Here is a 26,864-nt window from a genome sequence, read left to right as displayed (position 1 = left end):
ATTAAGCGCTTGGCCCTCCAGACAAGTCACTAGTCTATTCTAGCTCTGTCTTTGTCTTTGTCATCTCTGCCGCACCCTCTCTCTTAAAACAATGGGTAAAGAACTGTGTCTCGTTCTCTCTCTCTCTCTCTCTCTCTCTCTCTCTCTCTCTCTCTCTCTCTCTCTCTCTCTCTCTCTCTCTCTCTCTCTCTCTCTCTCTCTCTCTCTCTCTCTCTCTCTAAGAGACACAAGAGGCTTATGGCAGGGACTGAGGACAATAACTGACTACAAAGTCAGCGCCCCCTCAATGGGGAGCGACGACGCCTCCCTCGCGGACAAACTCAACTCTTTCTACGCTCGGTTTGGTGTAGACAGTGGCGCCGCTAGCTCAACGGCTAGTGACGTCACTGGCGCCCCGGCTGTTGTGGAGGGGGGGGGGGGGGGGGCAACCGCAGGGGGGCGGGGATGCTCCCTCGTTGACGGTACACAGTGTGAGAAGAGCATTTATGCAGGTGAACACCAGAAAAGCTGCTGGCCCAGATGGTATAACAGGACGCATACTTAAGTCCTGTGCCAACCAGCTAGCCCCTGTGTTCACCACCATATTTAATCAATCCCTGGCGGAGTGAGTGGTCCCTGCCTGCTTCAAGATGTCTACCATCATCCCTGTACCAAAGAAACCCTCCCCAACATGTCTCAACGAATACAGACCGGTGGCACTCACCTCTGTGGCCATGAAATGTTTCGAGAGGCTGGTCAAGGATCACATTTGTGCCTCCCTCCCCAGTGATATGGACCCCATGCAATTTGCATACAGGCCAAACAGGTCCACTGACGATGCGGTCTCCCAGGTACTGCACAGCACCCTCTCTCACCTTGACCGCCAGAAGGGGGGCTATGTGAGACTGTTGTTCATTGACTATAGCTCAGCGTTCAACACCATAGTCCCCACCAGACTGGTGGACAAGCTGATCGAGCTGGGTCTGAGCTCCGCTCTGAGCGCCTGGATACTGGACTTTCTGAGTGAAAGGCCCCAAGCGGTCAGGGTGGGGGGTCAGACCTCCAACACCATCACCCTGAGCATCGGGTCCCCCCAGGGCTGTGTTCTGAGCCCCCTGCTGTACTCACTATACACACACGACTGTGTGGCCAAGTTCAGCTCCAACTCCATAGTGAAGTTTGCGGACGACACAGTGGTGGTGGGGCTGATCTCGGACAATGACGAGAAGGCCTACCGGGAGGAGGTCGAGGTACTGGAACGCTGGTGCCAGGACAACAGCCTGCTCCTGAACATTGGTAAAACCAAGGAGCTGATCGTGGATTATAGGAGAGGACAGCAGGAGACACACACACACACCACTGATGATAAACGGGGCTACGGTGGACAGGGTGAGCAGCTTTAAGTACCTGGGGGTCCACATCTCAGAGGATCTGACATGGTCAAGACACATAGACTCAGTCGTAAAAAAGGCGAAACAGCGCCTCTACCACCTGAGGCAGTTAACACTTTGATTGCCTAAGGCTAAATTCATGATATACCATAGGTTGCCAGCTCTATTTGTCTATGGAGAAGTTCCCCTTTGCAGAGCTATAACTTTTTAAATTCTATTGCTAAATTGCCATTATTAGGGCCCATTCAATGTCCTATATGTATTGTTCAGGGTGAAGCAACGTTAAACTTTTTCATTCACATATTCATACTAAAGTATGGTCTAATGTATAAGTATGTTTTCATCTCTTTCTGCAGCTTTCTCCAGAACGTGATCTATAGCCCCAAATGCATTATATTGATGATGAAATACAGTTTGATGGCAATCGGCGCGATATAAAAAATTCCAACTAGACATGGTTCTAGAAGTTACTACACGTCATCTGATGTTGACCGGATGGGTGAGGGGGCGTTTATAATTCCGTGGGCAACATTATACCATTCATCTAGTGTGGGTCATATGTTCATCAGATCAGTTAGTATAGGAGACATTGAAAAATAACGCTGAATCTTACCGTATCTTCCTCGCGCCGTTGGGCGATGAGCGTGGGAACAGACATTTTCCTATTATGGGATGTAGAAATAGCTTGTATAATAGTATATACGTCCAAATCATGTTGTTTATCGAGTTATTGGCAACGGAATCGCTATGTATTGTGACGAGCTAGAGTGCCGGAACCTATACCGAGTGCCCGGAAGTAATATGGGTGAATAGCACATCGTCCAAGTAACTTCCTCTTTGGCGATTGCGCCGATCGGCCACAGATGGCGCTCTTGAACCGCTAGAGGGTTCAGTGGGGCTTTTTGGTGGGTCTCAGGCCAGCGGATGGGAAATATGAATCCGATCACAGATTTTTGAAATATTTGATCAAAGACGAGTTACGGCGTCTTCGGCAACTTGAGCATGGCGGAGAAGGACGCCTAAACTCGTCTTCTGGCAGTTAAAGTGTTAAGGAAGTTCAGAGTATCTGGGAAGATACTCCAGTCCTTCTACTCCGGAGCTGTAGAGAGCATCTTGACTGGAAACATCACTGCCTGGTATGGAAACAGCACGGCACAGGACAAGAAGGCCCTACAGAGAGTGGTTTGATTGATTGATTGAAAAGTTTATTAACAGATTGCAGAATGGGTACAGTACAGTACAGCTCAATACATACAATTGTTAAGGGGATGCAGACCAGAGAAAGACTTTCGACTTGTTTACATCAGGGTCCCCCATTTTCAATTCATCATAACATATATGACATACATGACATACAGATAGACAGTACTGCTACATCTATACATTTATGACATATCAGATTTGCAAATACAGTACTGTTGTGATACAAAAGTGTCCAGAAAAGGAGTGTATATACATTTGGCATAGAAACTGTACATCGGAGGAGGTTGGTTGGGTGGGGTGGGGTGGGGTGGGTTGGGTGAGGGCTGTACATTGGAGGTGGGGGGGGGGGGGGGGTTGGGAAGGGGACACACACACATTTTACACTGTACATTTGAATATTGACAAAGCCTTACTTGGTCATTTACTGTACAACTAGGTTAGGACATTTGTAGGGGCCAGTTTCGAATTGCAGTCTCACGTAGGTGTTTTTGAGAGTGTTTTTGAAGGTGGGTAGTGATTCACATTCCTTTACAGCTTTAGGCAGGGCGTTCCACATTGATGTGGCATATTGCGAAACGTGTTTAGTCCCTTGTTTGATCCGAATCTGGGTTTTACATGATTTGTGGAGCTCCCTCTGGTGTTGTGATCGTGGTATTCACTGACCTTTGGGAAGTATTTTGACATGTACATGGGTACCTTGGTCGCGTAGTGTATCTTGTAGACCAGGCCCATTGCAAGTTGCTGTACTCTGTCGTCTACTCTAAGCCATCCTAGGTTGTCAAAGTGGGCAGGGGTGAGGTGGGTTCTAGGAGTCAGGTCAAGTAGTAGTCTGACTAGCTTGTTTTGAGATGTTTGTAATTTGTTTTTTAGTGCCTTTGAGGTGCTTTGGTACCATGAGGTGCAAGCATAGTCGTAGTACCCTTGAATGAGTGCCCCTGCTAGAGTCTTCAGGGTATTCTTGTTTACCAGAGAGGAGATCCGGTACAAGAATCGCGTTCGTTGGTTGACTTTTTTTATTACATTGGATGCCATTTTGTCACAGGAAAGATTAGCCTCTAGGATGGAACCCAGGTAGGTAATTTCATCTTTCCTTGTGATAATATTGTCACCCACTGTAACCGAGAAGCCGTCGGTCTTGCTGAGTTTGTTATTTGAACCGAAGAGAATGGACTCTGTTTTGCCCATGTGTAATGATAGTTTGTTGTCGGCGAGCCATATGCAGATTTTGCCTAGTTCCGAGCTGAGGGCTTTTTCAACCTGTAACTTGTTCTTGTCAGAGACCAGCAGGGCTGAGTCGTCCGCAAACAGGAACAAGTTGCAGTCACAAGCTGACGACATGTCATTTGCATAAATTAGGAATAGTAGCGGTCCTAGTATGCTTCCTTGTGGAACACCACAGCTCACTGTGAGGGGGGGGGATAGTGTACCGTTTACTTCCACCATCTGTTCCCTCCCCTCCAGGTAGGATTGTATCCAGCTCACTGATAAACTATCAAACCAATTGCTTTTAGCTTGTCAATCAGAATGGTGTGATTGACAGTGTCGAAGGCCTTTTGTAGGTCCAGCATGACCATGCCGCAGTATTTGCCCGCGTCCACCTCTTGTTTGATGTGGTCGTTCAAGTAGAGAAGGCATGTGTCAGTGAGTGGGATGTTCTGAAGCCAGATTGGAATTCGTAGATTAGATTTTTTTCCGCGAGGTACTTTTCGATCTGTTCGTATACTATTTTTTCCATCAGCCGAGCGTACCACGGGTATTGCACTACCACCCTGCAGGTTCTATACATCAAGAGGTGCAAATCCAGAGCCTGCAGAATAATGAAAGACCCACACCACCCCAACAACAGCCTGTTCATGCTGCTGAGGTCAGGCAGACGCCTGCGAACACCAGCTGCTAGGACAGAGAGGCTTCGGCTCAGCTTCTTCCCCCAGGCCATCACAGCCTTGAACACTGAACTCCACACACAAGCACACATGAGCACACACACGACACACACACACTGTACACGCTCACACACTAGCAGCCACTTTAACATGAGCAAGCACACACTCATGCTGCACACGCCCACACTTATGGCCACTAAGGAAAGGTCACTTTAAAAATAGTATAGTATAACCTGAGACTGTATAAAATAGCAATGTACAGAAAGACACATTGCCTCATCCGTAGCTAACAGTGTATGCACTACCACAGGACCTAGCATGTCCTCCCTGCTCTGTAAATAACTTATGTACAAATACCGATATGCCCTACTATGTTACTGTTTATTGCACAATGTTGTTTTATTGGATTCTATTATATGTTGTTACTACTGTATTGCACATCGTTGCGGGCAAGACCACCCACATTTCATTGTATATTTGTATGCCGTGACAAATAAAACTCTTGACTTGACTCTCTCTCTCTCTCTCTCTCTCTCTCTCTCTCTCTCTCTCATCTCTCTCTCTCTCTCTCTCTCTCTCTCTCTCTCTCTCTGTCTGTCGTTGTCTGTCTGTCTGTGTCTGTCTGTCTGTCTGTCTGTCTGTCTGTCTGTCTGTCTGTCTGTCTGTCTGTCTGTCTGTCTGTCTGTCTTGTCTGTCTGTCTGTCTGTCTGTCTGTCTGTCTGTCTGTCTGTCTGTCTGTCTGTCTGTCTGTCTGTCTGTCTGTCTGTCTGTCTGTCTGTCTCTCTCTCTCTCGTTCTCTGTCTGCCCCTCTTTCTCTGTCTCTGTCTCGCTTTCATTCTCTCTGTCTTGCCTCTCTCATTCCCTCTGTCTGCCTCTCTCTCATTCTCTCTCTCTGTCTCTCTCTCTCATTCTCTCTGTCTGCCTCTGTCATTCTCTCTCTGTCTCTCTGTCTGTCTCTATCTCTCTGTGTCTATCTCTGTCTGTCTTTCTCTCTGTCAGTCTGTCTCTCTGTATGTCTGTCTCTCTTGTTCTCTTCTGTCTGCCTCTGTCTCTATCTCTCCCTCCCTCCCTCCCTCCCTCCCTCCCTCTCCCTCCCTCCCTCCCTCCCTCCTCCCTCCCTCCCTCCCTCCCTCCCTCCCCTCCCTCCCTCCCTCCCTCCCTCCCTCACAAAAGCCTAGGCTCAGCCTGTATCTCAGTGTGCATGATTGATTGATGAAAAGTTTATTAACAGATTGCAGAATGGGTACAGTACAGTACAGCTCAATACATACAATTGTTAAGGGGATGCAGACCAGAGAAAGACCGTTGTCTTGTTTACATCAGGGTCCCCCATTTTCAATTCATCATAACATATATGACACACACGACATACAGATATGAATGAATGAATGAAAACGTTTATTTTTGGACATGTTATTCTCCATATTTCTCCAAACAACTCACGATATCTTGTTCCGTCGAACCAAACAATCATAGCAACAAATTAAAAAAACATTAAAAGAAAAACATAAAAAGGGAATTATAAACAAAAGGTCAAGAGCAATGTGTTTGTTTAGCAGACATGTCCAAAAAAGGAGTAGAGGGAAGCTAAGCTTATTGATCCTACCCCCTTACATTTATATTTGTTCTTCCATTAATTTGACTAGATATAATATAATTTAGTGTATTACAATATAGAATATACTTTTACTTATATTAAAATATTACAAGAAAAAAACTTGATTCACTTGACAGCAGAGAATATTGTACAGCACTACATACACAATATAACATAACTTTGTTTATCCTCAATACTCATTTCTGTATTTTTCCAATGTGTTTTTTTAGCTGCTTTTTAAATTGTGCCACATGTTTACTCAGTTTGATGTATTCGGGTAAATGATTCCACAACTTCACTCCACACACCGATATGCACATGCTTTTCAGCGTGGTGTTTACCATTGGTTGTTTAAGATTCCCTCTCCCTCTTAAGTTATATTCTCCTTCCTGTCTCTGAACCATTTTTGAATGTTGCCTGGGATTAGTTTATATCTGGCTTTGTATACAATGAGGGCAGTTTTGTAATCCACTAGGTCCATACATTTCAATGCTTGTAGCTTTATAAATAAGTTATGGTGTGTTCATAATATCCTACATTGTTGATTATTCTTATTGCTTTTTTTTGCATGGTGCATATTGGCTGTAGAGTGCTTTGTAGATATTACCCCACACCTCCGCACAGTAGCTCATATATGGTAGGAGAGTGTACAGTACAGTGTATACAGTGTTTTTCGGTTTAGAATGTGTTTTATCTTGCATAGAACACCAACACTCCGTGCCAATTTAGTCCTGACATATTTGATATGAGGTTTCCAGTTGAGTTTGTGGTCTATTATCACACCCAGAAATGTATTCTCAAATACCCTCTCCAGTTTAATACTATCAATCATTAGTTCCACCGGTGTATTTACTTGTATATCACGTTTACCAATTTTTTTTATTTTTTTTTTAAATATTTAATGATAATTTATTTACATCAAACCACACTTTCAGCTTGGTTAGCTCAGCTGCAACATTCTTTAAAAGCATTTGGAGGTTCTCTCCCTCACAGAAGACATTTGTATCATCAGCAAAAATTACATTTTCAATATTTTTGACGCATTACCTATATCATTTATATACAGTATGAATAGTTTCGGGCCCAGAATTGACCCTTGCGGCACACCACAGATTATCTTTGACTGAGTGGACCTGTACTCCCCCAACTGCACAAACTTGTCTTTGTTCTAAGTAACTCTAACCAATTGAGCCTACTCCTCTGATCCCATACCTTTCCAATTTTAGTAGCAGAATATCATGATTTATAGTGTCAAACGCCTTCTTCAGATCTATGAAGACCCCTATTGCAAACTTCTTATTATCAATTATGCTTGTCAGTTCTTCTACTAGGTCCATTAGTGCCAATGACGTTGAATGATTCGATCTAAATCCATATTGACTGTCTATAAGTAATGCGTGTTTATCTATGAAACTGTCCAATCGTGCAGCAAATACTTTTTCCATTATCTTTGAGAAACTGGGAAAGGAGAGAAACCGGCCTGTAATTGGTGAATAGATTTTTTCTCATCGGCTTTGAAGATCGGTATCACTTGCAGTTTTCATTTTGGTGGGGAAGGCACCCAGTTTGAATGAGAGGTTACAAACAGACCCGGCGCCATGGGCGGGCATTAGGGGCCGGGCCCGCCCACTGAGTCAGCTGTGCCCACCCTGGTAAACATTTTTTATTTTTTATTTTTTGGTCAATCAAAGTCAGCTATCCAAATCCTTAGTCAGGGACAGCCCTAGTGGGCACTGATGTCAACAACAACACTACTGAAGCTAGCACGGCACTCTGTGAGAATTCGTTTTCTACCCTCAAGAACGTTTTTACAGAACATCGCCTTAGTATTATGCTTCATCGACGGCAAGGCCAATTTAAAAACACTGCAGACAGTGTTTTAAGAAGTTTCACTCTGTCCCCAAACGCCGCTTGCCGCTCTACTAACGATGGTGAGTAGCCTGTGGAGGAATTGTTTGCTTTTTATGCACCTTATTTTTGTCAGTTCAGTTCAGTTTGTCAGTGAATTCAGAAGTGTTGAATAAATGGAGACTTTTCAAAGATATAGAATAGAATAGAAATGTATTATCCTGAGGGAAATTTGACACTGCAAATCACTCAACATTAAACATTTAGACAGAACAAGTCACGAATAAGAATAACAAAACAAATGGCCTAAGAATAGAATAAAATGAAATAGAATAAAAATAGAATAAAATATACAGTAAATAAATACAGTAAAAATATACTGAAGTCTACAGTAGGTGTAATATTGCACAGTGCTGTTTAAAAAGTAAGAGTCCAGGAAGATGGTGTCACTGTGCTCAGTGAGGCACAGTGATGCATTGTATAGTCTGATGGCTGTCGGAATGAAGGACTTCCTGTGCCGTTCAGTGCTGCATTTAGGGAGTGTGAGCCTATAACATGCTCCTCCTGTCAGCCAAGTCTGTATAGTGGGTGGGAGGGGTTTTCCCTGATGGCCTGGAGCTTAGCAAGGTTCCTCCTCTCCGCCACCCTCGCTAGAGTCCAGCTCCACCCCAACCACGCTACTGTCCTTCCTGACCATCTTATCCAGCCTGTTTGTGTCCCCTGCTCTCAGTCCGCTGCCCCAGCAGGTCTCTTATATATATCCGTTCAGTCTGTTTTTGTATTAGTGAATGTTCTTAAAATTAGATTTTTCAATTGCCTCTCTGCTGTTTAGTTCAGCACCGTGGGCAGCGCCAAGCAAGCCACAGCGCCGTTGTCCCAGCTGAAACGTATAAAGGGAACCTGTGTTGAAAAACTATTGTGCCCCCCGAGAACATGTTATGCACCCCCACTAATTGTTTCTGCAGCCTGGTCTGGTTACAAATATGCACTAAAAGGTCTGCTATGGCTATTATTACTTGCTTAATTAAGGTCATGTCAATGCCGTTCCAATCTGTTGATGTTTTATTCTTAAAATTGGGTAGGGGTGGGTGGGGGACACTGTACACTGTACATTGGCATACTGACAATGAACTTTATTAACAGATTGCAGAATGGGTACAAGTACAGTACGGCTCAATACACACAATTGTTAAGGGGATGCAAGACCAGAAAAATACTTTTGTCTTGTTACATCAGGGTCCCCCATTTTCAATTCATCATGACATTTATGACATACATGACATACAGATATACAGTACTGTTTAAGAGACAGAGATCCTAAAAGAAAATATATTTGAGGGAGAAGAACTGTACATTGGGTTGTCGTGTGTTAACTCTCTGAACGCCTCTTGTGTCCCGCAGCATGTCTCCAATAAGCGGCAGCCACGGTGAGGTCACAGAGCGCACGGTGCTCAACGGTGTTTGGCACCTGGGGCAGGGGGGGCGCTATATCCTGGACAGCCTCAAGGTACGCCCTGCCTGAACACTGGACTAATGAATTCTGCAACTTCACATTTTGATATGATTCTGATATTATTCTAATGTGAGGTGCATATCCCGTTTAAAATAGCCAGGATAATCTTGTGTACCAAGTAGGTGAAACTGGATTAATGATGAGTTGGGGACATACCACCTGTACTGTTTGGAAAGAAATGTATTAGTTCATCATAGATATGCCCCCCATCTCTCTCTCCCCTTTCTCTCTCCCCTCTCTTTCTCACTCTCTTCTTATCTTTCCCTCTCTCTCACTCTCTTTTTCTTTCCCCCTCTCTCTCTCTCGTCTCTCTCGATTCTCTCTCTCTCTCTCTCTCTCTCTCTCCTCTCCTCTCTCTCTCTCACTCTCTCTCACGTCTCTCTCTCTCTCTCTCGTCTCGTCTCGACTCTCTTCTCTCTCTCTCATTCTCTCCTCTCTCTCTCGTCTCTCTCTCTCTCTCTCCTCATCTCTCTCCTCTCCCTCTTCTCTCGTCCTCTCCCCTCTTCTCTCATCTCTCTCTCCTCCTCTCTCTCTCTTCTCTCTCTCTCTTCTCTCTCTCTCTTCCTCTCTCTCTCTTCTCTCCCCCTTTCTTCTCTCTCTCTTCTCTCTCTCTCTCTCTTCTCTCTCTCTCTCTCTGCTCTCTCTCACTCTCTCTCTCTCTCTCCTCTCTCTCTCTCCTGCAGACAGGTGCTGTTCATGAGGATTGTTATAAGGATAAGGACCTGACCTTGGGAGCGGAGGTGAATGTTTGGGGAAGAAAATACTCCTCTGTGACTGTGACAACTTCACCAAAGAGTACTACCGCTCCAAATACGACATACGGTAAGGCCAACATATCACACTTACCACAGAGTGGAGATAGCCTGACATACAGTATTCCACCTTTTTACCTACAGTCTGCTTTTAAGCAAATGTTTGTTTTTTGCTGTGACCAGCAGCTCTCTCTGTCAATCAGTTGGTTGACGATCAATCTACGTATATTATATAATGGGTGATTCTCTGGATCGGGTTCCCTTAAAATACATTTTAAAGCCACAATAGGTTTCGCCTTAAATTGGGCATGGTGTGTGTGTGTGTGTGCATGCCAATTGGCTAAAAGGGGGTGTGGCCTATCTTGTTGGTGAGAGTTAAAGCATCACAAATGCAGTCTCATCCCTAGAGGATTCATGTGATGGTGCCAGCGACTGTGGTTGAGCAGTACTCCCAAACTGGCACTCATTGATTACTACTTTTCTTGATATTGACCATCTTGGTTAGTGTTGTTATTCTATAGAAAGTTATGAGCAAAATAGGCCTATACTGTATCAACTGGTCGCTGCCCCCCTTGGGTTCGGACCAACTCGCCACACGGTCTTGGTGCGGAATGTCAGGCGGGCTGGTCTTTTCTTTTCACACACACTTAGTTACAAGGTACAGAGCCCTTTCAGTAATTAACTCAAACAGGTTACAGAACATACATCTCTGTCCACTGCCATGAGCTCTCTCATTGTGCTTCCAGCTGCCGTCCCCAGTCTCACTGTAAAGTAGAAGTTAGAGATGAATTACACAGAACTGTTGCACCTGTGCTAATGAACTCTCCCCCACTGCAAAAAAAAGAATGTGCAAGAATGTAAGTCTGCATAATAAAATACAGTATCATGCTTGATACTTGATGTCTGTGGCATTTCAACAATACAAAATGCAAGTGATTTGGCCTGGTTTTGGGCCGACACTCAAACCCGGATGCTGTTGGTGCACTGTTGCCCTGGCCACCGCAAGCCCCTCCTTCTAGATGAATCTGGCACCACCCGGCACCGTCGTGGTTAACTACATTCCCTGATTGTGCCAATCACTACTTTGAGATCTTGTAACATGTGTAGAATGTGTTTTCTGTCAAAAGTAGGCATGACTGCGAGAAAAACCCAAAGTACCCGGATGCGCCAGTCTGATGTATCTCTACTCAGACCTTCTGGAAGGTCTGATGACTTGGAGCGCCCAGAATAAAAAGAAAATGTTTGTGCAACGATAGCCCCTTGCTGTCAACTCACTCCTAAGTTCGACACCTGAATTGGACCCTTTTCAGGTGGAGGAATGGATAAGACCATAAATGGACAGCATTTATAGAACAGCTTTTATCCAAAGCGCTTTACAAATTTATGCCTCACATTCACCCATTCACTCACACACAGACGGGGGAGGCGACCATGCAAGGTGCCAACCTGCTCATCGGAGGTTAAGTGTCTTGCTCAAGGACACTTCGACACACAGTCGGGAGGAGCCAGAATCGAACCGGGAACCTTCCGATTACCAGACGACCACTCTACCTCCTGAGCCATGGTGAGGGTTCACGGTTCGAGGCTGGTGGAGGACATGGTGCAGAGCATGAAGGGCCTGCTAGTACCTAGTGACCACCGTTACACAACTATATCAACGTCATGTCTCAATGAGGACAGTATTGAATGAGATGGATGTAACCCACACACTGGATTACAGCTCCCAATACTTTATTGACTAAAAAAGCAACAGGGTCTTCATCTGGAGAAAAAAAAGGGTTGAGAGGACTGAGGGGACATTTTACTTCCCTCAGACTTGCACTTCACATATCTGACCACTTGGGGGCGGTAAGAGTAAGCACACAGATATCCTAACTGTGTAGCTGAAATGTTTCACCAAATATTTCTGGGAATGATCTTTTTGATTTAACTTGATTTAACATGAATTCAATTTCTCCCAGACTCTTCAGGACTCACAGCACATGTTTAATCTGCATTCGAATCAGAATCGGTTTGCAGAACAACGTTTTCATAATAACTTACCATCAAGGCGAAACATCTCATGTTACCGAATACCTGCCATGACCCAGAATACAGCTCTGGCTGTGTTGTTCCCCTCAGAAGTCTGTCTTCTGGCCCCTGCAGTCCCTACCCCATCAGGCCCTGCCTCTTGCCTCATCTGACAGACGGTCTCCGTAGGACCAGTAATGTTCTCCAGCCCCAAGTGTCTGACTTGCTTGACACCAGATACCAGACCCCCGCCCCACCCCCCCACTCATTGGTCTCTCTCCATCCTTCCAGAGCCACAGAGCGATAGGGGCCATCAGAGGCACAGAACTCCCCAGCAGCAGTAACCCAACCTGGGCCTGGCTGGGGTCTGCCACCCTGGGCCAGGCAGGCCGTGGGGCTCGTTGCATTAGTCACAGTAGTGATCCAGGCGGAGCCCCCAGTGACAGGTCGCTGTGATGGAGGATCCTGTCTGACTTTCAGAGGTCAGAGGTCAGCCCCGGGTTACCGCCAGGGCAGGCTGCTGCGATCCTGCATGGATGGATTACCTGCCTTCATCTCATCCCCTTTTCCCCTCTTTCTCCACTTTTTTCTCCTTTTAACTAATTAACATTAAATCTCTCTCTCTCTCTCTCTCTCTCTCTCTCTCTCTCTCTCCCTCAGAGGACTTTACCCCGGTGAAGTATAGGGCTCCCCCAGCCTCTAAGCCCCCCAGGCCCGTGCCCCCCTACACGGGCTTCGGTTCGGAGGAGGACTCGCTGGTCTCCTGCCAGGGCCTGCTGCCCAAGCGCCCACAGAAAGACTTCAAAAAGTTCATGGAGAAAGACAGGTTGGAGACACGCTGGAGAAAGTGGCGTGTGTGTGTGTGTACGTGTGCGTGTTTGTTGTTGCATCTGGACGAGAGCATCTGCGAAATGCCTAAAATGTTTACGTGTAGTGTGTGTTAGTCTGACTCCAAGGATGTGTGTGTTAGTCTGACTCCCAGGATGTTTGGTGTGTGTTAGTCTGACTCCCAGGATGTTTGGTGTGTGTTAGTCTGACTCCCAGGATGTTTGGTGTGTGTTAGTCTGACTCCCAGGATGTTTGGTGTGTGTTAGTCTGACTCCCAGGATGTGTGTGTTAGTCTGACTCCCAGGATGTTTGGTGTGTGTTAGTCTGACTCCCAGGATGTGTGTGTTAGTCTGACTCCCAGGATGTGTGTGTTAGTCTGACTCCCAGGATGTGTGTGTTAGTCTGACTCCCAGGATGTGTGTGTTAGTCTGACTCCCAGGATGTGTGTGTTAGTCTGACTCCCAGGATGTGTGTGTTAGTCTGACTCCCAGGATGTGTGTGTTAGTCTGACTCCCAGGATGTTTAGTGTGTGTTAGTCTGACTCCCAGGATGTGTGTGTTAGTCTGACTCCCAGGATGTGTGTGTTAGTCTGACTCCCAGGATGTTTGGTGTGTGTTAGTCTGACTCCCAGGATGTGTGTGTTAGTCTGACTCCCAGGATGTGTGTGTTAGTCTGACTCCCAGGATGTTTGGTGTGTGTTAGTCTGACTCCCAGGATGTGTGTGTTAGTCTGACTCCCAGGATGTGTGTGTTAGTCTGACTCCCAGGATGTTTGGTGTGTGTTAGTCTGACTCCCAGGATGTGTTTGTTAGTCTGACTCTCAGGATGTTTAGTGTGTGTTAGTCTGACTCCCAGGATGTGTGTGTTAGTCTGACTCCCAGGATGTGTGTGTTAGTCTGACTCCCAGGATGTGTGTGTTAGTCTGACTCCCAGGATGTGTGTGTTAGTCTGACTCTCAGGATGTTTAGTGTGTGTTAGTCTGACTCCCAGGATGTTTGGTGTGCAGTTACTTAGTCTGACTCCCAGGATGTTTGGTGTGTGTTAGTCTGACTCCCAGGATGTGTGTGTTAGTCTGACTCCCAGGATGTTTGGTGTGTGTTAGTCTGACTCTCAGGATGTTTGGCTGCGCATAATAAGCCTCCCATCGGCCGACTTCAGTCGAAATTCTTCTTCCCTCCTGTTTCTTGTTTTCTACAAATGTCAAAGATCCCTGTATCTACTGTAGGATCAACAACAGCATGTCTAAACTGTCATGGTGCAACACCTAAATGAAGAACCTCTCCCACCGCCATTTTTGCAGGGTACATTTTAGACTCGGTGCCGCTCTAGAAAATTGTGATTTGCTTTGAGGAATACAAACAACCCCCCCCCCCCCCCCCCCCTCCCCCCCGAGTGCAAAATAATGGGTCTGGCCAGACGTCTTCTCCTGCGTTGGCACAGAGCTCCACCAGAGCGTGTAGAGAGATAGGTCTGGCAGCGTGAGAGACTGTGTGTTTAAACCCTCCTCCCCGGTGTGTCTTTATCCCGCTCCAGACAAGGCCTGGAGAGTAACGTGCTGAGCTTCCTTGCCAAGATGGTGACCGACGACCCTGTGGACCGAGACAGGATGTTTGTCCTCTCCCTCTACCTCTGTGACGACACCATCGCTGTATTCGAGCGCCCCCAGAAGAACTCAGGTAGGGCCGCGTGGAGCCCAGCTGGCTGGGAGCCGCGGCCGTCCTGTACCGCTCCTTAAGTGTAATGGCAAATATCGTGCTCGCCAGACCCCGGATTCAATTTCCCAGGATCACATGAGAACAAAGTTAACGAGTGTTTCTGCAGAAACATGTCGTACAAACATTTCAAAAAGGCGATCCTTCATTTTAGTCGATTTTAGAAATGGATAACAACCGATTGTCTTCATTTAAAAACATGTATATGCGCTACTAATGATTTGGCCGGGCACCTGGGACACGAAGAGTGTTCTACACAATTTACAATTTAGTCATTTAGCTGATGCTTTTATCCAAAGACCTGGGCCCTCATTCATCAACGTGGCGTAGAAAATGTTCTATTTCCACACGTAAGCACAGAATTTAGAATCAGTGCATGCACAAAAAAAACGGGATTTATCACACGTGCGTACACAGGTTCTACGCACACCTGTCTTGATAAATATGACTTTGATCCTACGTTTGAGCTCGTGCACTGTTTTAAGTATTTGCATACCAGAACCGCCCCGATTAACCATATACGGTAATGGAATACCCCCATGAAATGTGGAAAAATGGACTAAGCCGAGGGAAGCGTGTTATGAGACAGGCTGACAGACGTGTACACGTACGGTGATGTCGGATATGATATCTATTAACCATTGCTCCCTGGGCAGCGCAAACACTAATAAAGACCGTGCTGGAATATGACTGCCTTTTCCCGTGTTGTTTGATTAATACCCAGGGATTAAAGTTCTCCTCAATTTTATTCCAAATCGCGATGGATTTTCCGTCAATTTTCTACCTGCTGCATATGATTTCTAGAGGCATACTACAATCTATTTTGATGTCAGTATTGGGTAGCCTATATAAACAATAATACGAGAGCATATACAAGAACAATGAATCTCACTGCATGTATGATGTAGCCTGCCTTTCAATACATGAACTTGAATTCCATCATGTTTGTGTGCGGGACTCACAAGGCTGTTGTCACAATGGGTGGTACCGGTACAGTAATAACAGTCTACACAATATCACGATGGACCATGCCATAGCCTATGTTCTATTATGACATGATCTGTGACTACAAATGTTCTAGAATGTTTGATTAAGATATCATACTCTGACAGCATGCCTATGATCAACAAGAACGCGAACTTGAATCCCATCATCATATTTACATAGTCTGTCCACTATCTGGTGTCATTGCAATGCGTTTTTTATTCTTTCTTACAGTAAAAAGGGGGAAGAACACTATATCGTGGGTGTTCATATGACTTGTATTCTGCTTACAGCTTCGAAATTCCACTTGTTTCGTTTAACGTAAAGCCTTTTAAATATAATCAAAACGTTCCCGTGTTTCTGCGGTCTGTGCGCAAAATAATAACGAGTTGAGCTACGCGGAGCGCAGTCAGTCAGTACACCCCGTATATTCCGATAACGCTATATAAACCATGCTGCATTCATTCTGAGAGAAAGATCTATTATTCCAAATGCTATTTATAGGGTTTTGACCATAATTACACTACTGTTGCTATTTTACAATGAACTATAATGAATTACGGTTCATACAGAACATGCCAGTGTTGAAACTAATGCACAGAAGCTCATTTCCTTGTTGTAATAATATATTCTACCACTGGGCGTCAGCTAAGTGTGCTCCGAGCTGTGCGTACACATAAGCACGAAGTCAAGTTCAAGTTGAAATTGATGAATCCCACTCTTTGCTTAGAAATGGTCGTACGCACAGGTTAAGCACATATCTGTGCGTAAGACACGTTGATGAATGAGGGCCCTGGTCTCTATCAGCTAAGGGGTCAGTGGCATTGTTTGTCGAATAGTATCTAGCTTGAGTGTTACACTCTTGAGTGCATAGTAGTATAGACATTTAACAAGATAGGTAGTAGTATAAGAATAGTAGCATAGTATAGGGCGGCTACGTGGCGCAGTGGGCAAGGCGCTCGCAACGAATGCTGGAGACTAGTCCTCTCCACATTGCTTTCAGTTTAGCTGGTCGTCCACAGTAATACACATTGGCCGTATTACGGGGAGGGAAACTGAAGGGTGGGAATCGGGCGTTGTGGACAGCGACTCCTACAGGTCGGTTGGTGCGCCTGCTCAGTAGAATCAAGAAGCGACGGGGGCGGGGCCCCTCCAAAGCCCAGACCCCCGACGCTGAAAGATCGAGCCGCGCAGGTGAAAAGATGCGACGGCTGTTACTTCGAGTATCGGAGGGGACTCGTGCTATGTATGACTTAGTCCACATTGCAGCCGGCTTGTGGGAGGCAAGAAACAACGTTCGAAGACAGGGGAGGGTTGAATTGGACGATATGAAAATTGGGATGGGAGAAAAATAGAAAATGGGAGAAAAAGTGGATAAAAAAAAAATATATAGTAGCATAGTATTAGGGTATGGTAATAGTAAAAAGGTTAGAGGGTTAGTATTTCCTTCTTTTTTCATTATTATTAGTAAGTTCTTTAACCCTTTCACTACCACACTACAGAAGGTTAAACCTTTACTATCACACTACAGACGGGTAGTGCGGTAGTGGAAGGGTTAAGATACCCCGCCCTGTGTTCCTCTCCCCTCCCTCCCTCACCCTCTCCTACCGTCCCCTAGGTGTGATCGAGGGTAAGTTCCTGGGTGGCCGCGTGAAGAAGCCCGGCCAGGAGCTTTATAAGAGCGAGATGTCCCAGTACTTCTCAGCCCAGGACCTTTACGTGGGAGCCGTGCTTAACCTCAACAACCAGCTCTTCCAGCTACTGGACGCCGACGAATACACCTTGGACTACATGGAGTGCCACGCAGAGGAGGTGGGGGAGGGACATGTTACACAGCAGGACTCGGGAGCGGTCGCTAGATGGGATACAGGGATACGTTTCAGCGAGGCTATTTTAGCTCTGGGTTTTAGGTGTGAGGTCAAACAGTGAGGTTAAAGGGGCACTTCACCCAAAAGAAAACAATGCTGATTTATTTTGCATATCATCTCGCACAACGTTCAAAAGCTCCTGAACAGTTTTGCGCACGTTAATTTAGTTTGACAGTTATTGAGAGTAAATTAGTTTGAATATGGTCTCCAGTTATGTCATCAGGGACATTGGATGTGTGTGAGAGTATGTGCGAAATAAATCAGCATTGTTTTTTGGTGAAGTGCCCTTTTAAGGTAAGGATTAAGGTACGGATTAAGGTATGGGTCTGGTCTTTAGGTGAGAATTATGAAAATTATGACTTCTGGCTTTGGAGCAATTTGTGCAAAGTGACAACCAGAGGGGACATATATTACTACCTACTAACTGTTCTGTATCTCTTAGACACACAGCCCCCACAGTCAGTCCTGTCTTATCTCAACGCTCAAAGATATAGTCAAAGATATAGTAGGACAATTCTCATCTGCCATCACAGAAGTAAATCCTAGATCCACCTTTGTTTTCAATTTTTCAAAATATTTGATTTAGTTTGATTTAGTCATTCTGCAATGGCAAACATGCCTAAAGGGAGATATGATTTGACCGTCCACCCCTTTTTAGGCTTTCTTCCATCTTATTCAGCAACTATTTCAGTTCCCCATGTCATTTCAAGCGTTTGTTATGGCTGTACGATGTGGACATTGACAAAACGTCACAATTCCTTATACAGTATATCTATAGAAAATGTAGTATATTTCTTTATAAAACACTTGCAGTAACCTTCCCACTGAGGACTACTGTTCTCATACGTATAATATTCTCAATGTCAATCGATATATATATTGCGATATCAATCTGAATTTGATATACAATACACACTTATTGTTGACTGCCAGAAGTATATCCCTGGCTGGCCTTGTTGTACACAATTGTGAGTGGCTTTGGATTAAGAGCATCAGCTAAATTACTATGTGTGTGTTTGTGTGTGTGTGCGTGAGTGTATGTGTCTGTGTGTGTTTCTGTGTGTGAGTGTGAGTGTCTGTCTGTGTCTGTCTGTCTGTCTGTCTGTCTGTCTGTCTGTCTGTCTGTCTGTCTGTCTGTCTGTCTGTCTGTCTGTCTGTCTGTCTGTCTGTCTGTCTGTCTGTCTGTCTGTCTGTCTGTCTGTCTGTCTGTGTGTGTGTGTGTGTGTGTGTGTGTGTTTGTGTGCAGTTCCCCAGAGCCAACGTGGGGACCATCATCAGCAAGCTGGGCTCCATCCCAGGGGAGAAGCAGCGTGAGATCAGGCAGTTCCTGTCGCTCAGTGACCCCAACAACACTGGCCTCGTCCCCTATGAGCCCTTCAGGTAGCAACACGTATCCAGGATACACACTTCAACTGCCTCATTATACACCACCTCTTATTATGACTCCATAAGGGATACTGTAAATAACAGGAGGTGATATCATATGAAATTGTTGTAATTTCCCTCATCTGACCTGCATGTTTTCTCTGTGTGTGTGTGTGTGTGTGTGTGTGTGTGTGTGTGTGTGTGTGTGTGTGTGTGTGTGTGTGTGTGTGTGTGTGTGTGTGTGTGTGTGTGTGTGTGTGTGTGTGTGTGTGTGTGTGTGTGTGTGTGTGTGTGTGTGTGTGTGTGTGTGTGTGTGTGTGTGTGTGTGTGTGTGTGTGTGTGTGTGTGTGTGTGTGTGTGTGTGTGTGTGTGTGTGTGTGTGTGTGTGTGTGTGCGCGCGCGCTCCAGGGGCCTCCTCCTGGGTCTGCAGGTTGGGCTCTCGGAGCACGAGGTGATGTCTCTGGGCCGCAGCTTCTCGTCGGTGGAGCGGCCCGGAGCAGACGTGGGGCAGATGCTGGCGGTCGCCCAGAACCACCTCAGGAAGAAGTTCTTTAACAAGTTCGCTGACATGAGCAGAGACTTGAAGCACCAGGACATAGATGGGTATGATCACACACACACGCACAGGCTCGCACAGGCTCGCACACACACACACACCTACACACACACACACACACACACACACACACACACACACACACACACACACACACACACACACACACACACACACACACACACACACACACACACACACACACACACACACACACACACACACACACACACACACACACACACACATGTATGGTCCCCCCCCCCACACACACACACACAGGCAGATAGCGTCACAGCAAGCCATCAATCCTGCAGCCAGTGGCCCCATATCTCTGAGCAGCGATTAGTTCCAGCACTGTAACAGAGTGGAGCATTGGAACCAGATGATCACCACAGAGCTGCATCACATGTAGCTCTCTGGGCCACGGAGGACACACACACACACACACACACAGGGTGTGTGTCTCTCTCTCACTCTCTCTCTCCCTCTCTTACTCTCTCTCTGTCTCTCTTTCCCTCTCTCTCTTACTCTCTCTATCTCTCTTTCTCCCTCTCTTTCCCTCTCTCTCCCATGAAATCACACACGTTAAGCACATATAGGTACATAGACACACACACACGTGGTGGACCTGTGGCATGGATCAGGGCGGGCGCAGGGTTAATGTATGGCGCACGGTGTCACCGGGTCAGGCCGCGCGGCTTGTTTATGTGGACGGCTGGACTCCCCCCGGTTAGTTTCAGAGTTTCGCCTCGGTGTCTCCGGCCTCCTTGTAGTGGAGACGGCATGTCAGGAATGGGCCTCCACGCCCAGCAGCATCTCTGCGGACGACAACCAGGAGGAACTCAGTACATTCACCCTCCTTCATATGGACAGACACGCATATAGGCAAACACTCTACGTCTTATTATTTGCATTTTGTCATTTAGCTGACGCTTTTATCCAAAGCGACATTTAGCTGACACTTTTATCCAAAGCGACTTGTATTGAGGCCTAAAATCTTTTCTATTTCCTTAAAACAGGAGAAAGGATGTCTGCCAATGCGACAAGATTATTTCACTTGTTCCCAAAACAAATGAGCTTAGTTCTTCTGGAGATCTTCTCAAAACAAGTGAAATAGACCTATAGACCACGCAACACTTCCGGTATCTTGAGCTCATGGGAGAGTGCGGGGGGATCAAATTAATGAATGTTGATTAGAGCCTTGTCGTAAGTAGAGTCTCTCTGGACAATCTGCGCATGCGCCGGTTGGGGGGTAGGTGCGGAAAACTGACTATAGGCCAGGAAAGTGCCGATTGACTTGGGGTTGGTCTCCGTGTTCAGGAGACTCAGCCGAATAAAAAAGTCTATTGACTCATGTCTCCAGCACCCCCACAGCCATAGCTACAACCACTTACGTCAAGGCTCTAATCAACATTCATTAATTGTATCCCCCCGCACTCCCTCACAGGCTCCATGACCGCCCACTTTTCTTCACGATCCTCATCACAACCGTTGCTTCCCAAAGTTTGTCCGAGGGAAGCGACAGCTGTGATTGGGGGGTCGAGAAGAGGGGTGGGGTTTGAGATGGGTCCATTGTCTTGAGACAGAAGGAGTGAACTGCCTACTTTCAAGATATTGTCACTTTTCTTTTTTTAAACCAGTTCAGTTGGATTTAAAGTAAAGTCTTCTCACCCCATTGGCAGATTTCTTTCACTTGTTTTCTGGTGGGATTTTAGACTTGTGTGTCAATTGCGATTTCCGACACACTGACATTGGTGACGTTCTATTCGAGAATCACAGACTTGATCAGTGATACATTTTATTGTGTTTATTCAGGTAGTAGGTGAATAAACGCATGCTGTTGTTTGCGATACATCTTGTTGTGTACGTTTCTCATCTCATCTGTGCTTGACTCAGCAGAGCTATTACAGTATATCATCCTAGAACATGGAAGCTAACACCTTTCCAGAGACACTGCGCAATACTTATCGTTTGCAATAATATCAACATTAAGATGTCTCAGATGTGACGTATAGGCCAATTTGTTAATAATCGGGTGACTGAGGGTGATTGTCAATAACCGCAGTTAAAATCAGCTGACTGTGATGACCCTCATAAATATTATAAAATCTGAAAATAGCACAGCGTGTCAAAATGTACAGTTTACTCAATATAACTGGTCAGAGAGGCTCTAAATTAATTAACATGTCAATGAAAAATGGTTTTTATTTAATCTAGGTTATGTCTCTACCAAAAGATCTTCCTCTTATTAATACTGGGGGGAGGGAATGAGTAATATCTTGGTGTAGGACATCTGTGCAATATTTTGGTGTTGGACATTGCAATGTTCTTGATGTATACAGTATGTTCTGGTGTATATGGATCTGTGTGTGATACTGCATAGTGTAGTTTGATTTTTTTCTCGAATGCCCAAGCCAAATTTCTCCTAAAGGAGACCATAAAGGCTCATCTAATCTAATCTAATCTCCTCTAATCTCCTCTTCAAAACACTGTCAATTTGTTTAGAACATGGATTTAAAAAACCTGTGTCTTTATCCGCTGTTAAGACATGCTGTCCGGGTCCTCCCTGACGTTTGAATACATGTTTCTTCCTGCTCTCCCTGTCCCCTCAGGACCGGCCGTCTGGCCACCAGGGACGCCAGGTCCCTCTGCAAGGCCTTCCGCCTGCCGCTGCCGGAGGAGCTTCTGGGAGCCCTGCTCCACAAGTAAGAACTGTCCTCGGGTGTAGACGTTAGATCTGTATCTGTGAGGTGCTCCACAAGTAAGAACTGTCCTCTGGTGTAGACGTTAGATCTGTATCTGTGAGGTGCTCCACAAGTAAGAACTGTCCTCAGGTGTAGACGTTAGACCTGTATCTGTGAGGTGCTCCACAAGTAAGAACTGTCCTCAGGTGTAGACGTTAGACCTGTATCTATCTGTGAGGTGCTCCACAAGTAAGAACTGTCCTCAAGTGTAGACGTTAGACCTGTATCTGTGAGGTGCTCCACAAGTAAGAACTGTCCTCAGGTGTAGACGTTAGACCTGTATCTGTGAGGTGCTCCACAAGTAAGAACTGTCCTCAGGTGTAGACGTTAGACCTGTATCTATCTGTGAGGTGCTCCACAAGTAAGAACTGTCCTCAGGTGTAGACGTTAGACCTGTATCTGTGAGGTGCTCCACAAGTAAGAACTGTCCTCAGGTGTAGACGTTAGACCTGTATCTATCTGTGAGGTGCTCCACAAGTAAGAACTGTCCTCAAGTGTAGACGTTAGACCTGTATCTGTGAGGTGCTCCACAAGTAAGAACTGTCCTCAGGTGTAGACGTTAGACCTGTATCTGTGAGGTGCTCCACAAGTAAGAACTGTCCTCAGGTGTAGACGTTAGACCTGTATCTATCTGTGAGGTGCTCCACAAGTAAGAACTGTCCTCAGGTGTAGACGTTAGACCTGTATCTGTGAGGTGCTCCACAAGTAAGAACTGTCCTCAGGTGTAGACGTTAGACCTGTATCTATCTGTGAGGTGCTCCACAAGTAAGAACTGTCCTCAGGTGTAGACGTTAGACCTGTATCTGTGAGGTGCTCCACAAGTAAGAACTGTCCTCAGGTGTAGACGTTAGACCTGTATCTATCTGTGAGGTGCTCCACAAGTAAGAACTGTCCTCAAGTGTAGACGTTAGACCTGTATCTGTGAGGTGCTCCACAAGTAAGAACTGTCCTCAGGTGTAGACGTTAGACCTGTATCTGTGAGGTGCTCCACAAGTAAGAACTGTCCTCAGGTGTAGACGTTAGACCTGTATCTATCTGTGAGGTGCTCCACAAGTAAGAACTGTCCTCAGGTGTAGACGTTAGACCTGTATCTGTGAGGTGCTCCACAAGTAAGAACTGTCCTCAGGTGTAGACGTTAGACCTGTATCTATCTGTGAGGTGCTCCACAAGTAAGAACTGTCCTCAGGTGTAGACGTTAGACCTGTATCTGTGAGGTGCTCCACAAGTAAGAACTGTCCTCAGGTAAATGACATGTCGTCAGCTTATGACTGCAACTTGTTCCTGTTTGCGGACGACTCAGCCCTGCTGGTCTCTGACAAGAACAAGTTACAGGTTGAAAAAACCCTCAGCTCTGAACTAGGCAGAATCTGCATATGGCTCGCTGATAACAAACTATCATTACACATGGGCAAAACAGAGTCCATTCTCTTCGGTTCAAATAACAAACTCAGCAAGACCGACGGCTTCTCAGTTACAGTGGGTGACAATATTGTCACAAGGAAAGATGAAATTACCTACCTGGGTTCCATCCTAGAGGCTAATCTCTCCTGTGACAAAATGGCATCCAATGTAATAAAAAAAGTCAACCAACGAACTCGATTCTTGTACCGGATCTCCTCTCTGGTAAACAAGAATACCCTGAAGACTCTGGCAGGAGCACTCATTCAGGGGTACTACGACTATGCTTGCACCTCATGGTACCAAAGCACCTCAAAGGCGCTAAAAACAAAATTACAAACATCTCAAAACAAACTGGTCAGACTACTGCTTGACCTTACTCCTAGAACCCACCTCACCCCTGCCCACTTTGACAACCTAGGATGGCTTAGAGTAGATGACAGAGTACAGCAACTTGCAATGGGCCTGGTCTACAAGATACACTACACGACCAAGGTACCCATGTACATGGCAAAATACTTCCCAAAGGTCAGTGAATACCACGATCACAACACCAGAGGGAGCTCCACAAATCATGTTAAACCCAGATTCGGCTCAAATAAGGGACTAAACACGTTTCGCAATTATGCCACATCAATGTGGAACGCCCTACCCAAAGCTGTAAAGGAATGTGGATCACTACCCACATTCAAAACCTCTCTCAAGAGACACCTACGGGAGACTGCAATGCAACACTGGCCCCTGTAAATATCCTAACCCAACCCCCTCCAATGTACAGTCATTTACCTAGTATGGTCTTGTCAATAGTCCAATGTACAATTTTGTTTGTTTGTACAGAGTCCCCCCCCCCCCCCCCCTCAATGTACAGTTTTGCTTGTTTATACAATGTGCCCCCCGCCCCCCCACCCACCTCCAATGTAAATTACCCAGTATGGTTGTCAATATCCCAGTGTACCCAACCCCCCCCACCCAACCTCCTCCAATGTACAGTTTCTACGTCAAATGTATATACTCCCTTTTCTTGACTCCTTCTGTATCACAAACAGTACTGTATTTGCAAATCTGGTATGTCATAAATGTATAGATGTAGCAGTACTGACTATCTGTATGTCATGTATGTCATATATGTCCTGATGAAATGAAAATGGGGGACCCTGGTGTAAACAAGACGAAAGTCTTTCTCTGGTCTGCATCCCCTTAACAATTGTGTGTATTGAGCTGTACTGTATTGTACCCATTCTGCAATCTGTTAATAAAGTTTTCAATCAATTCAATCAATCAATCAAGGTGTAGACGTTAGACCTGTATCTGTGAGGTGCTCCACAAGTAAGAACTGTCCTCAGGTGTAGACGTTAGACCTGTATCTGTGAGGTGCTCCACAAGTAAGAACTGTCCTCAGGTGTAGACGTTAGACCTGTATCTGTGAGGTGCTCCACAAGTAAGAACTGTCCTCAGGTGTAGATGTTAGACCTGTATCTGTGAGGTGCTCCACAAGTAAGAACTGTCCTCAGGTGTAGACGTTAGACCTGTATCTATCTGTGAGGTGCTCCACAAGTAAGAACTGTCCTCAGGTGTAGACGTTAGACCTGTATCTGTGAGGTGCTCCACAAGTAAGAACTGTCCTCAGGTGTAGACGTTAGACCTGTATCTATCTGTGAGGTGCTCCACAAGTAAGAACTGTCCTCAGGTGTAGACGTTAGACCTGTATCTGTGAGGTGCTCCACAAGTAAGAACTGTCCTCAGGTGTAGACGTTAGACCTGTATCTGTGAGGTGCTCCACAAGTAAGAACTGTCCTCAGGTGTAGACGTTAGACCTGTATCTGTGAGGTGCTCCACAAGTAAGAACTGTCCTCAGGTGTAGACGTTAGACCTGTATCTGTGAGGTGCTCCACAAGTAAGAACTGTCCTCAGGTGTAGACGTTAGACCTGTATCTGTGAGGTGCTCGTTCCATGCAAGTGAGATGTAAACCGAAAGAATGCAAGTGTAGCGTAAACCAGCGCCTGTGTGCCCTGTAGCCGGCCAGCGTCCTGGGGTCCACCTTCAAAAGCCTCGCCGGCTTTCCTGTCGTCAGTGCGCGTGATTAGAACACGAGGAAACTTGTCTCTTTTAAACAATGGACTGCAATGAACAAAGATGTAAACAAATAGAATCAAGAAAGGTTTTTGACGTGCATACAAGACCTACTGTAATAAAGAACTAACGGACGTGACCTTGTAACCTTCAGACTACATCCTGTGTTGATGACAGTTATAGTGTTATAGCATCATAAGAACAGGCTTCACAAAGCATAACAGCACAAAGCAGTACAGAGCACAAAGCATGACAGAGCACAAAACATGACAGAGCACAAAGCATGACAGAGCACAAAGCAGTACAGAGCACAAAGCATGACAGAGCACAAAGCATGACAGAGCACAAAGCATGACAGCACAAAGCAGTACAGAGCACAAACCATGACAGAGCACAAAGCCTGACAGAGCACAAAGCATGACAGAGCACAAAGCATGACAGAGTGTGTATACAGGTCGTTCTTGCACATCAGAGGGGGGGGGGGGGGGGGGGGGGCGTATCTGTCCATTTCCGCCAACGTTCCGCATTGCATTTTGACAGTCTTACCGGTGACCGTTCTGTCCAGGTTCTCAGAAGGGGAGGAGATTGATTACCACGCCTTCATGGCCGGCATCAACTATATGGAGAACCCGGCCCCCCCGGTCGGACCCGATGACACCCTGAAGGTGAGAAAGCTTGTGTGTGTGTTGGGGGGGGGTTACACTTTGAAAATGAAAAATAGAGCCGATGGTATGAATGTTACGTCTGTTCGAAAAATGAACACACTCGACACGAGAGAGAGAGTAAACAAGAGACCGTGTCAGAAGTGCTCTCACGCTCCAGACCGCTTGCAGCGATTTACCCTGACACCAGGTCAGGTGGTAACGCTGTGCGGGTGGGCGAGCGAGCTTGGGAGGAAGTGAGTAATGGGGCGAGTGAAGGGCTGGTCAGATGAACAAGTGAGCGGTTTAGTGGGGAGGCAGAATTAAAAGGAAGCCTGACAGGCGGCAGGATCAGGATTAAGGAGTTCCTCTGATCTTCTCCTTAACGTCTGTGTCTTTACTATGTAACGCTGATTTAATGTGCCATGCCACAGGACAGCTAAGTCCAAACAGCTGAGCTGCACACACACACTCACCATGGCGTGCGTGTGTGCGTGTGTGCGTGTGTGTGTGTGTGTG

At 46.0% G+C, this 26,864-nt stretch overlaps 1 protein-coding gene across 1 annotated transcript in view; it reads left to right on the top strand.

Annotated features, from left to right (window-relative positions):
* efhc2 (EF-hand domain (C-terminal) containing 2) overlaps positions 1 to 26,864 on the top strand; it is a gene marked incomplete at its 5' end in the record, with an annotated part of 45,722 nt that overhangs the window by 7,376 nt on the left and 11,482 nt on the right. Inside the window, 12 exon segments of the mRNA XM_084311468.1 lie at positions 9,303 to 9,326; positions 9,328 to 9,408; positions 10,098 to 10,170; positions 10,173 to 10,234; position 10,236; positions 12,837 to 13,002; positions 14,537 to 14,679; positions 17,318 to 17,511; positions 18,814 to 18,947; positions 19,341 to 19,535; positions 22,104 to 22,196; positions 26,270 to 26,369. Coding sequence (XP_084167594.1) covers positions 9,303 to 9,326; positions 9,328 to 9,408; positions 10,098 to 10,170; positions 10,173 to 10,234; position 10,236; positions 12,837 to 13,002; positions 14,537 to 14,679; positions 17,318 to 17,511; positions 18,814 to 18,947; positions 19,341 to 19,535; positions 22,104 to 22,196; positions 26,270 to 26,369 — 1,266 coding nt within the window.

This window comes from Notolepis coatsorum (assembly GCF_963971535.1).
Source record: "Notolepis coatsorum genome assembly, chromosome: 3".
Lineage (NCBI taxonomy): Eukaryota > Metazoa > Chordata > Actinopteri > Aulopiformes > Paralepididae > Notolepis > Notolepis coatsorum.
Note: the sequence above shows the minus strand (reverse complement) of the source record. Positions and strands in the feature narration are given on the sequence as shown.